At 32.5% G+C, this 13,413-nt stretch overlaps 1 protein-coding gene across 1 annotated transcript; it reads left to right on the forward strand.

The window, feature by feature from the left end:
• Nucleotides 1–1,518: 1,518 nt before the first annotated feature.
• Nucleotides 1,519–5,064, forward strand: LOC131606348 (uracil phosphoribosyltransferase). Its single transcript, XM_058878596.1, has 12 exons — nucleotides 1,519–1,766; nucleotides 1,939–2,031; nucleotides 2,877–2,955; nucleotides 3,386–3,444; nucleotides 3,547–3,624; nucleotides 3,798–3,879; nucleotides 4,076–4,124; nucleotides 4,216–4,277; nucleotides 4,369–4,436; nucleotides 4,601–4,656; nucleotides 4,731–4,778; nucleotides 4,878–5,064. Exons 1-12 carry the CDS (start codon nucleotides 1,674–1,676, stop codon nucleotides 4,927–4,929), a joined length of 819 nt encoding a protein of 272 aa, XP_058734579.1. The 5' UTR covers nucleotides 1,519–1,673; the 3' UTR covers nucleotides 4,930–5,064.
• Nucleotides 5,065–13,413: the final 8,349 nt, after the last annotated feature.

Below are 13,413 nucleotides of genomic sequence, written 5' to 3' on the forward strand. Positions count from 1 at the left end.
TGACAGCTTCCATCTCTTGGCTCAGCACTTGTATCTTCCATTCATGCTTCATCAAGGTTTCTTCCTTCTCATCTCTACATTCTTCATGGAACCATTCGAAATAACCACACCCAGAATTGGAATGCCCCTGTGACGATATTGGGAACGATGGTTATGGTTACAACAAAAAAAGGATACTTTAGAGCTATAATAGAACTCGTAGTACCTTAAAATGCTTGCATCCCCAAAATAGCTTTCCATAGTTGTTAACGGTTTTCGCCCTACGCAGTATTGCTTCGTCTCCACACGCGCATAGAAGTTTCGCAAATCCTGTGTAAACTTGCGAATCAATCACATTTCTGGATGTTGAGGATGAAATGCGCCCAGAACTCATGCTTTGTTGTGCAATTTTGATGTCAATTTGTAACAAGATTGAGTTACAGGATTTTAGGTTTGAGGATTTGGGATTTTTCTAAAATTGCAATACGAACCCAATTTATAATAGAGATGATGAACAGTGATTGATCCATCTCATATGCCATGTCATCAAATGTTAACACCGTTTGAAGCATTTTAACGGATAAGACCAACGTGAATACTTTTTGGAAACGTATGGGACCAACTTGAAACTTTTAAAAGGTAAAGGACCAAATTGGACCCTAGTGTATAGGTAGAGGACCAAATTGAGTATTAAGCCTAAAAAGAAATGTATTATTTGAGAGAAGAAGATTATAGTAATTTTAGATAGTATTTCTCACTCGTAAGTAGATTCTCCCTCTGTCTCAAATGAGTATCGTTTTAACAAATAAAATTTATAATTTAATATAGTAATGATTGTTATTTTTCTAATTTAATCTTCAATTATTATTCTTTAAATTACTTTAAATACATTTATAAAATTAATTTAATAAAAATACAATATCTTATGACAACAGTATTACATTTTTTTAATTTTAGGCTCTGTTTGGTAAGACATGTTTTCGAATTTATAGCTTATGTCTTATGTTTTATAAGCTCATATGATAATTTAGACTCGTTCGGTAATGATCTTTTCATCACGAGCTTATAGTTAATTTTACTAGCTTATAGCTTATTTTTCAGACGCTATTTCAAATAGCGTTTTAACTTATGTCTTATAGCTTATTATATTTTCTTTCTTTTTTATCCTTATTATTTTAATTAAAATTTATTTTTAATCTTTATAATTTATTTTAATTTAAAATAAAATAATTATATATTAAATATCTTTTATGTCATTTTACATTTATAAGTTAATTGAACAGTTAATTTTACCAAACACTTCAATTAGCTTATAAGTTATCAAACTCAACCATTCATTATAAGCTATAAGTTATCTGTCATCAGCTATCAGTCATAAGCTATAAGTTATCAACTAACTTACCAGTCAACCGTTATTTTTACCAAACAGACCTTTAGTAAAAAAATTTAAACGCATTTTAAATTAGAGTGACGGAGCAATAAGTAACCGGATAAAAAAGCTCGAGTAAAGTGGTTTAAATTGTTGCGCTAGTCATCCACGTGTGATGAACTACTATCCAAACCAATATCCTCCTCTTCACCAACAACCTCCCAAAACCGTTCACAAAACCCAAAAGAAAAAACACAAGACCTCACAAGACTCGACATTGAAATTCTTGGGATAACAAACCACAACATTCATTGATTCATTCATCATGTCTCTGTGCCATCTTAATCTCCCATTCGCATCCGATGCGGCACCTATCCCCTCCACATTTCACTCTCCTAATTCTTCTCCTACCAAAAAGGCAATTCAATTCAATTTTTTTAAATTTTTTCAATTACTTTCCCTTTTTTTTTATTGGTTTGTTTCATCAAACTTTTAGATTTTTTATTCCATAATTATTAATTATATATATAAAAAATAATATATCCTTTTAATTTAATATTATATATATTTGTTGTGCTTTTCCCTCCCAGGTCACTTTTTCAAGTATTCCGCGGCGCACCTGTGTAGTAAGGTCTCATATGACAATGGAAGCGAAGCCTCTCTCTCAAAACAATCGAATGCTTGTTCGTTTTCTTAACCTTCTGTTTTTTCTTTGTTTAATTGTGGATTAATGTGTTGTTGTTTTAAAAACATTCGCGTTCGCGTAAAGACTTTCGTGATTTTGGTCGGTACAGATGTCACGATACTAATATTGATACTGTTATTCACGGCAATCAGTATCGTGAATAACAGTATCAGTATCGGTAATTTTCGTGATCCGCTGTTTTTTAAGTTGAAAATTTTATTTCAGGGGATTTTGCATGGTGGTTTAGTTAGTTGACTGATATGAATTGAAGTTTTTTTCTAGTTTTGGATTTATGGATTCTTGGATTTTTGGTGTGTTTTGTGTATAAGAGGAAAAATGGTGAGAAAAGAGGGTAATTTTCTCTGTTGATGATTTATTTGACATTGCATTGCTTGATTAATCTGTTTAAGGTTTTTTTTTTTTAAATTTTTTTGTGGGTTTGGTTCGTAAGGTTTTGTTTCGATTGATGGAATCGGATGGAACAAAGCTGCATGAGATGGAATGAATGAGTATTCCATTATTTGGATCATTTATAATTGAATGGAGTGGAATGAAGTGATCCAGATTCCATTCCATTGCTTACCACCAGATTTCTTCCCAAATTTTGGTGAATTTATTGTCTTGTTCCGTCCTAAAATTTCTAAACGATGGAAAGGAATCTTCATTCCGCTCTGCTCCATTCCGCTTCCATTCTGTTAATTTTATGATATCCAAACATAATCTAAGAAAAAAATGGAAGGATAGGAGATTAAAGATTGAGTTTTGGTAAATTTATTGTCTTGTATTGATTATGATTTATGATATGATTGATCAATGATGACAATGTTTGTTGTGTTTTTGAAGGTGTATGTGCCTGCTCATCCTTTGATCAAGCACTGGGTTTCGGTTCTCAGGAATGAGCAAACTCCGTGTCCCATTTTCAGTGAGTGGCTAAACTTTGAATCTTAATCAGTATACTCTGATTTGAGATGAACATTGATCCACCTGGTTTCGAGCACTTGAATCATTTTGAAGTTAATTTAATGCATACTGTTGTTTGAATGCTCACACTAATCATAGCTTCTTGAAAAACACATTCTACTTATGGTAGTTTTGTTATTACACTGTTATCTGATATTGAATTTGATAACATTGAGAGTTTTGGTAAGCTGTTGATTCGGTTGGAGCATTTGACTCCATCAATTGTTACTCATTTTTAAAGTTCAACTTATTAGTTTCACTAATGTCACTCATTCTACTTTTTTTGGTTAACCAATTATTATTATCTAACTAAATTTTAGTCAACTTAGCTTGATATTACTTGATTATTTATATGAAGGTTGATTTGAAACTTTGGGTTTCTAATATTTTAGGAAATGCAATGGCTGAGTTGGGAAGGCTACTAATTTATGAAGCCTCAAGGGATTGGCTGGTTAGTTCCTATTGTATTTCTCGTCTGGATTTTTTTTGCTAGTTCCTTCAATATAGTTTCTCGTCTGAATTCTCATTTCTGCTTTTCTTTCATTGTTTTCAGCCAACAGTGACCGGAGAGATTCAATCACCGCTGGGTGTCGCCTCGGTGGAGTTCATTGATCCAAGGGAGCCTGTGGCTGTTAGTACCATACTTCTTTCAATATGTTTATTTACAATTCGATATTTGATATTTTTCAGGATACATATTGGCATTGGCCATTGTTGTCCATATTTACTCTTACAGTCTCGTTGACGTGCGTCTTTATTGTCCCTTTCAGCATAATATTGCCTGATCGTTTATCAGTTTTGCAGGTAATTCCAATTTTGAGAGCTGGTCTTGCTCTTGCTGAACATGCATCATCAGTCTTGCCTGCTACAAAAACATATCATTTAGGTAATGATTTATCGGGAAAAACTCTCGTTTGAGATATTTGTTTATTGTTGTATTATCGTTCGATATAAACCTATAATAAGACGACGGTGTGTGTAGAGTGTAGACATCATAATTTATAGCGATGCACAACGATAAAAGTATAGTACAATTTCGGTCTATTTCTTATATTGAATAACATTTTGTTTCTTTGGAAAAGGAATGAGCAGAGATGAGGAAACTCTTCAGCCAACTGTATATTTGAACAAGTAAGACATTCATACTCGAAAGGAAATATGCTTTTTCTTCGGCTCTTTTCCTTTTCTCTTTTTGTTAAATACTGCGACATGTGATTTTCAGGCTACCTGAAAAATTTGCAGAAGGGTCTAAAATATTCGTGGTTGATCCTATGCTGGCCACAGGTTTCTAGTCTACTCGTATTCGTGTAATATATACAATATCTATGCAACATATTTACGGTCACTATAATTTGTTATTTTGTATGGATTGAAGGTGGTACTATAGTCGCGGCCCTGAATATCTTAAAGGATCGCGGAGTTACCAACAAGCAGATTAAAGTGGTAATGAATAATCCGCGCATAATCATAATCATAAGCTATATTTATTTTAATCAGCATCACATGCTTGTTTTTAGTCACGCATTGCATACATGATACATGTACAATGCGATAAAGTTACATTTTTTTGATTAATTTGCCTAATCAACGGATTAATGACGATGCAGATATCTGCATGTGCTTCCCCTCCAGCTCTCGAAAAGCTGAGCAACCAGTTCCCGGGGTAATCACATAACATAAAGTATTTTCTTCAACTTCATTCGAGAATTTAGTTTTCTAATTAATAAATTTCTGCAGCCTTGAAGTGTATACCGGAATAATTGATCCCGTACTTAATGAGAAAGGGTTGGTGCCTCACATTATGACTTAGTTTAACTATACATTGGAAATTACCTGATTTATAGAATTGCCACATTGTTAATTTTTTTTATTTCTCTTGTTTAGGTTTATAATTCCTGGCCTCGGAGATGCTGGTGATCGCAGCTATGGTACATGATACATGAATGTTAATTATTTGTTGTATCAAATTTTGAATAAAGTTATTACTACCCGGATTGATTCTGAACTCATAATGTAGTTTCATATTTAGTGTTTTTGCTTATTATTAAAGTTAAGGTTAAGAATTGAAATACATCAGTTTCTTTTTGTCTTCATATTCTAGAAATTTTGTTTTGGTGGCCGCTGATGTTGGTCAACTCGATAATCCGACCAACCGTAACTTATTTACGGCAAGAAAATGGTATGGTGTGGATATTGATTTGGTCTGGTTTGGTTTGGATTGCAATATTTTTTTTAAAAGTTGGATGTGGTGGAATGAGGCAGGAAAAATGAAACCCAATTAGAACAAACTAACCTATATGCTTTAAGTTCAATGGAAGACGAATTCATAAAATGCCTCAAGAGCAATGGAGATTGGTTCTTAATTTCTTCCAAGGAGGTGTTAGACATCGACCCTAGCATGGCATGCTATTAGCTGAACAATGAACAATGACCATTCTGGCAAGTATATCCTCTGTCAATTATATCCCCTCCAGAGAACACAATGTCAGTCATTTGAGAAATATGAAGTCACTAAGAGCATCAAGGACGAATTCCTGTAAGCAAATATAATCTAACAACTAAAGTACATATAATGGTGGGTGCAGTTACCGTGCATAGATAAAAATCTATGCATCATGCATAAATTATTATTGACCTTTGGATCAAATTCTAGACATCAATTGTTATTACTCAATACTCACCACTCAATACTCAATACTCGATTAAAAACATGATCCAATGACTTATGTAGGCTTATGCATGGTGCATAAGTAAATTCTTATGCATATTAGCCAAAGCCCATAATTGTTATCCTTCTTCCCATCCTCATCAAATTGTTTTTCTTTTCTGGCCACTCGGGCCACCTCCTCCTTTTTTTTTTTTTCTGCGGATTTCCTTCACAAACTTTTTCTCTCTATCTCTCTCTCGTTCTGTCCTTTTCTTAGTTGGAGAATCTCGTCAATATCTCATACATATCAAATCATTTATGACATTTTTAGCTTCATGCACTCTTCTGTATTATGGTCGTTGCTTTTGTAGAGGCGACAATACCATTGATGTATTCTTGCATAATACATTTCCTAAAAGTGTTTAGGGCGTGTAGTCTTGACACTTAAAAAAAAAAAGGCAATCCTATGTTTTTTTGGCCTCACTGAGTATCATTCTTTCTTTCTTTGTCTTTTGTTCCTTCGTTTTGTGTTGTGCCTTAATTCTTCAACTTCTCTTTTACCTTCTTCGACCTTCTCGAAACTTCCTATGTAGTTTTCCTTGCTTGTGGCCAATTTCTGTTCATACTGAATATTTTTTTCCTATGTAGACTATTAAAAGTTTTTGGAGCTTTGATCCTGTTACTTTTTAGAAAATTAAGCCCTGATTGGAATCCCAGGCTTAGTAGATACTTCCTCATTTTGTCGTCGACACATTTAGCCATAATGAGTTCCTTGTTATATCTCTTGATTTAGACCACATAGGCTCATCTTTCTCTTGCCTAATAGAGCTCAAAATTTCCTTCGAGTTTGGATGTCTTCGAGACGCTATAAAATGAACAATAAACCGTTCGTATGAAACTCCATTCATAAGATGATATATTTATTTCTTAGTCCTCTAAACCATGTCATGGCACATACCTTCAAAGTAAAATCAAATAGCTTGCATTTTACTGAACCTCTTGGCCCCATAAGCTTCAGGAGGACATCGACTAGTTCCAATGTTCGTCTGAATTGGTTGTTGCGTCGTAGGTCCCCATTGCTAACAAATTATAGAGCTCCATGAGTATAGGATACTCGTTTATTCTTTTGCTGAAGGTGTTTCTAAAAGGAATGTCTTTGTCTTCTTTATAAACATCAGACGAAGAATAAAGAGAAGTGTGGTGACGACAATGATGATAGTGTCTCGGTTGGTAACTCTCAGATTCATATATGGAGGGGTAACACCTTCAAGGAGTTGGAGAATGTGCTTTACGCCTCTTAAGAGCTCATGGTCGAAGTGTTAGGATTATTTTGCATGATCTTGTGGTGTATGTGTTGTACAAGTACATTTGATTTTGATGATCACAGAAGAAATTAAAACAAAATCATTAACATCATCAAGCACAAAAAGAAAAATGAACCATATAAAAAACGAGAAGGTTTATGGTAATATGCACAATGATAAGCAAAATTTAAGGAATTTCACCAAGAAACAAAGTAAATTGCAAAAAGCTCGTTAGTGGTTCTTGCTCTATCGATTTATTTGTTTTATAGGATCATAAATATTTAAGTGTGAATATCTCTCAAAGTACTAATAGATTATGATATGGATCCGACCCAAAAATGTCTCTTTTCTTGGCCAATTTTTTTACTATATAAAAATAATTATTGTTCAATTTAAAAACACACAACAAATTAGAATATTACTCTCATACTCTCACTGTCTTCTTAGAAATTTCATATTCGTTTATAATTATTTTAGTGACGAGAGAGCGGAACACTTAGTAAGAGTTGTTCTTCTGTAACTATTGATTAATTTGTATGACTTGTAACTGTAACTCAAGAGAGTGGTATTCTTTTGTAAACTCTGATATCATTATAAAGGTTGTAAGATGACCTTAGATAAAAGTTTGGTGTATGAAGATTGTTGTCTGATCTTGAGATAAAAGCTCTATTGTTAGTGTAATACTCAAAGAGAAATTATTATGGAGTGGAGTAGGCCGCATGATTTAAGACTAACTCAATATATTTTCTAGTGTGTTCTTTCTTTTTCCTTATCTATTTACATTTTCGCAAACTACTTTTTACGCTTAATTTCCGCTTAATCTCTTTTCTTAAAATTAATCAAGTAAAAAATCTTTTTTTTTTAAGTTTTAAAAATAGTTTTTTATCACAATTCACCCTCTCTTTTGTTTGAATTCATTTGGTCAACCGATATTCGTTGTGGCATGTCAATATTCTACCATCGTTATGAGCCAGACATGTCATAAGCTTGGGTGGTTCACGATAGTATGGAATGATTGTTTTGATTCCTTGGATTCAATTGTTATGTTGCTTAAGTGCCACTGATGGCTTCTGAACCGCCATAGACAGACCCCCTCAATAACGTGTATGTTATATTGGTAGCTACATATGTCATCATGACTGATATGAGTGGTAGCTACCATCTCCTTGTGAAATCGAAGGTGGTAGCATAGTTTCATCAATTGTTATGGAGATAATCATATGTGGTACATGATCAAATGCATAAGAGACACAAAGCCTTTCAATCACACGTGGGGGTCAGATCAAAGTTTCCTAGTGTGAGAAAGACATTCTGAGTCCGTTGTTAGGGCCATAATTGACCTGAACAACCTTGCTAGCTACATATTAATGGGGACAATTGGAATTCTTAGTAGTTCTTATTTTATGCTTCTCCATTTTGATGTTGAGTAATATGTTGAAATATTAATAAACGTTCCCCCACATGACATCAATGATGTCGCGTAGATCAGAGTTGCTCACGCAAGTCATAAGTAAGTCAGATCTGAGGTGAATTGTGGGAATTTGATTGCATTCTCAAAGTTTGGTCCAACGTTGAGGGGGATAATACCTACAAATACTCTAAAGTCCAAGTTAATGACTATGAGACGTGAGAGGCCTTTTAGGGTTAGAAAAAGTGTGTACCTTGATTTAACACCCCGTCTCCCTTTTTATATTCACATTCAGATCTGAGGCTTTTAGAGACCTAGAACATTATGTGTGAAATAACTTCTTGAAGAGACAATTGTCAAAATATGTATTTGGTCTGTGATTTGATAGCCCTCCTTTGTCTTGATTATGAATTTTTCTAGTGCATGTCCATGCATGTACCCATGCCTAGAACTTTATTTTGGTTTACATTTAGAGAATAAACATCGTCGTCTAACATCACCGATCTGACGTCACATTAATCAATTATGAATTATCATAATCTTTTTACTCTTGATTGGACAACCTGTAACATTTATAAAATTGTAATCTCTTACTCCCTCCATCCCACAATGAGTAACCCAGTTCACAATTTCACACAGATTAAGAGAAATATATAAAAGTAAGAGAGAGAATAGAGATTTTACTACAGTACCCTTATCATGTATTGGGAATGATGAAATTTTTATTAATTAGCGGATAGAATTGAAAAAAATTGTATTGAAAATTGAAATAGATCATTCATTTTGGGACATCATTTTATTCCAAAAGGATCACTCATTATAAGACGGAGAGGATATTGAATTTCATATTTTTGAACGTTGCGTCTAGACTTGAACATAAAAATTCATTGAAAATTTGTCTATTATTACTGATTTGTTTTATAACTAGTAACGAACCCGTGCGTTCACACGGGACGTGTAACACCCCAAATTCTACCCGAAATTATAATGCGGAAAATATCAGAGTATTTAAAATTTCAAACAACAGATTGGAGTATCACATATCAACTTAAAACTTCAACTTGTATGTCATTTAACAATGATACCTAGCATTCAAATTAACAGTCAACTGTCAGCTTATCTCAACTCAAGCAACTTGGAAGTATAATAAGTACTTCATATTATTCAACTTTGAATCAACGGTTATAATAACAACAACTAAAACATCAACAACCTAGAAATAACGATATAAGAACCCCCCGAGTGCTACGTATCAGAGCGACACACCAACAGGACTCGATGAAGCAACAAACTTCCACAGCTATACTTGAGTACCTACCCATTTCCCATGGTAGGGGAAACATCAGCAGCAAGGGTGAGATATCAAACTATATAAATAGGATCATGATAAATCATATATTAGGTAAAGAATATAAATGAATTACCGTCTCACACAACGTCAACATAAAAAGCACAAAGAACATCATCAATGAATAGTCATGATATCAACATATAAACATATTCAACAAGTCATCATATAAGCATCGTCAACAAGTCAACACATAGGCATCTTCAACAAGTCAACATATAAGCATCTTCAACAAGTCAACATATAAGCGTCATTATCAATATATAAGCATTTTCAACAAGTCAACATATAAGCATCTATATCGTCATATAAGCATCGCAATGCATAATCAACAACTCCAACCAACAACAACGGACAACGACTCAAATGTGACTCAACTGTGCATATGCATGTGGTACCAATTGGAGCTTCAGCCCCCGTCACCAATTGCCCAATTCAGAGGCACAAGGCATAAGCCTTCGTCACTAATTTGCCAATCCAGGCCGTCACAGAGTATGCATATGTAACGTGACTCGACAAACAAGACAATACAACATACTCATCACAATCACATATCGTCACGAGGCATAAGCCTATATCACAATCAATTACCATCTATACGAGGTAATTCACGTCACCATAATATTTCATCTTCACTTAGTCACAAAATCATCATCACAAATATATACAACATCACGTATTACAAATCATCATCACAAAATCATCATCACAAATATATACACATCGTCATGTTTCGACACATCATCGCAATTATACAACTTCGCATATAAACAAGTCATTACATATATATTCTCATGCTTCGGTATATCACAACAAACATACAACTTCGTGTATTAACAAAATCGTCACAAATATACAATTTGCATATCATCAAGATTATTACAATTATCATCACGTTTTGGCACATCGGCACAATTACTCAATTTCACATATTAACAAAGTCATCCAAATCAAAACCACAATTTTCGATCAATTCGTAAGATAATCTCAACATGCTAATTTATCAAGTAAACTGAATCAACTTCCAATTATCAACTAATTCAATTAGACATAATATTATATTATTTATCAAGACAACATCATTGGCATAGCAATATATTATTCTCAACATAAATATTCAACCAAATCACGATTACGGTCAAATTCTCAAGATACTATTATTTACCGATAAACCGAATAATTTATCCAAGTCTAAGTATTTTCCAATTAAATAGACTTAGTGAAATTTATTCAACTATTAATTTAATCAACCAATTAATATCACACTATATTAATTTAATTCAATATTCTATTTTCAATTCATTTTCCAACTTACTATTTCATTTCTATTCCAAAACCAACATTTAATATAAAGGATACTTAAATCTACACAATTTCGGTCGGTTCGTAAAATAGCACAATTTCAACAAAATATCACTACCACATTAACCTACTAATTAAACTTAGCTACCACATAAATTTTCATCAAATTCCGGACAACTAATTATACCGCTTAATTTGGCTATTTCGGTCAAACGAAACTGTTTTGAATTAAATTTTGTTCCACTAGGATACTGTGCTTCTCCTGTTTTCAATTACTTTCACTTTCATAACTATGCTTCTATGTCCATTTATATTATACTATTATATATATTAGGTGCCATAGGAACAAGGTGGAAACAAAAGAAAATAACAATTACATGGCATAGTAGGCACAAAGCAGAACAACATAAACCAAAAAAAAAACACGGAACAGTAAGTGATGAAGTAACAAGGTACCACATGAAATTAGCCAAAATCAAAGTGCCACATGATCACCAATTCTCTACATTGCACATCGAAATACAACACAACACAACACCGAAATCTCACAATTAATCCTGTAACAGGGACACAATTTATGCACAAAACAAGGCTACAAGATAAATAGTAGGTGATGCATAGCACTATTCCAATTTCAACGAACAGCAACAGCAATTTCAACAGTATCTGGAAACAAAATTAACACAACACAATAACTAATCTATACCTTAAACCCACATATAATCCATCATATTTCCATTTAGATAGTAAGAATCCCCCCTTACCTTGGATTGAGTGCATCTCTAAGAAGATTCAATGAAAAATTGGAGAAAAATGACACTTTAGAGCAACACTTTGGGTCTACTTCTTCTCCTCTTCACAACCCTAACCCCTTTTCTATTCTCTTCTTTTTTTCCTCGTTTCCTTCTTTCTTTTCTATTTTCTAAAATGACAAAATGATACTACTACTTTGTTACCACTTTCTAATGGGCCTAATAAAATATACCCCTTAATACTTAGAGATATCATTATTTAAGCCATATTTTTTCTACACTTACTGTAAAAATAATACTTTCATTTATATTCCATTAAAATAAAATCCGCTTATTTTAATATACCGACTTATTACTCAATGTCTCATATTTCCGGTCTAATCTTAATTACTCAGAAAATTCCCAAAACGCTAAACATTAACTCATTAATATTTTTAATACTAAAAATATTAAAATCTTTGATTAAATGTCGATCCGCTATCCCGAACTGATACCGACTAAATCGTCCCAAAATACGAAAATTTCAGTAAACATCACAAATGTCTAAATTAAGCCAATAATTATTTTTCCAGGCGTTACAGGACGCGTATTTATTTCAGATGTATATTTTTTAATAGAAAAAATATATATTAAAAGTAATTAACAATTTATGAAAAAAATAAAAAAAATCATTAAATTGTGTCTAAAAAATCAAGAACAAAATTGAAAGCACCAAAATTAAATTGTGTCTAAACAGTCTTTTGTAACTTCATGTTCCCATTAATAATTAATATGTTGATGAGTAACTTCATGTTTCCGTTAATATTTAATATTTTTCTCAATAACTTTATTCTCGTTAATTTCAAAATATTTTGATCTGTAACTTCATACTCCCGTTAATATTCAATATTGTGATCAGTAACTTCATGTTCCCGTTAATATTCAATATTTTAATCAGTAACTCCAGGTCCCCGTTAATATTCAATATTATGATCAGTAACTTCATGTTCCAGTTAATAATCACTATTTTGATCAATAACTTCATGTTTCCGTTAATATTCAATATTTTAATCAGTAATTTCATATTCTCGTTAATATTCAATAATGTGATCAATAACTTCATGTTCCCGTTAATATTCAATATTTTGATCAGTAACTTCAGGTTCCCGTTAATATTCAATATTGTGATCAGTAACTTCATGTTCTTGTTAATATTCAATAGTGTGATTAATAAATTCATATTCCGTTAATATTCAATATTGTGATTAGTAACTTCATGTTCTCGTTAATATTTTAATAAGTAATTTCAGGTTTTCGTTAATATTCAATATTTTAATCAGTAACTTTAGGTTCCCGTTAATATTCAATATTGTGATCAGTAACTTCATGTTCCTGTTAATATTCAATAGTGTGATTAATAAATTCATATTCCGTTAATATTCAATATTGTGATCAGTAACTTCATGTTCCCGTTAATATTTTAATAAGTAATTTTAGGTTTTCGTTAATATTCAATATTTTAATCAGTAACTTCAGGTTCCCGTTAATATTCAATATTGTGATCAGTAACTTCGTTAATATTCTTTACTTTAATCAATAACTTCATGTTTCCGTTAATATTCAATATTGTGATCAGTAACTTCATATTCCCGTTAATATTCAATATTGTGATCAGTAACT

Source organism: Vicia villosa, linkage group LG5 (genome assembly GCF_029867415.1).
Source record: "Vicia villosa cultivar HV-30 ecotype Madison, WI linkage group LG5, Vvil1.0, whole genome shotgun sequence".
NCBI lineage: Eukaryota > Viridiplantae > Streptophyta > Magnoliopsida > Fabales > Fabaceae > Vicia > Vicia villosa.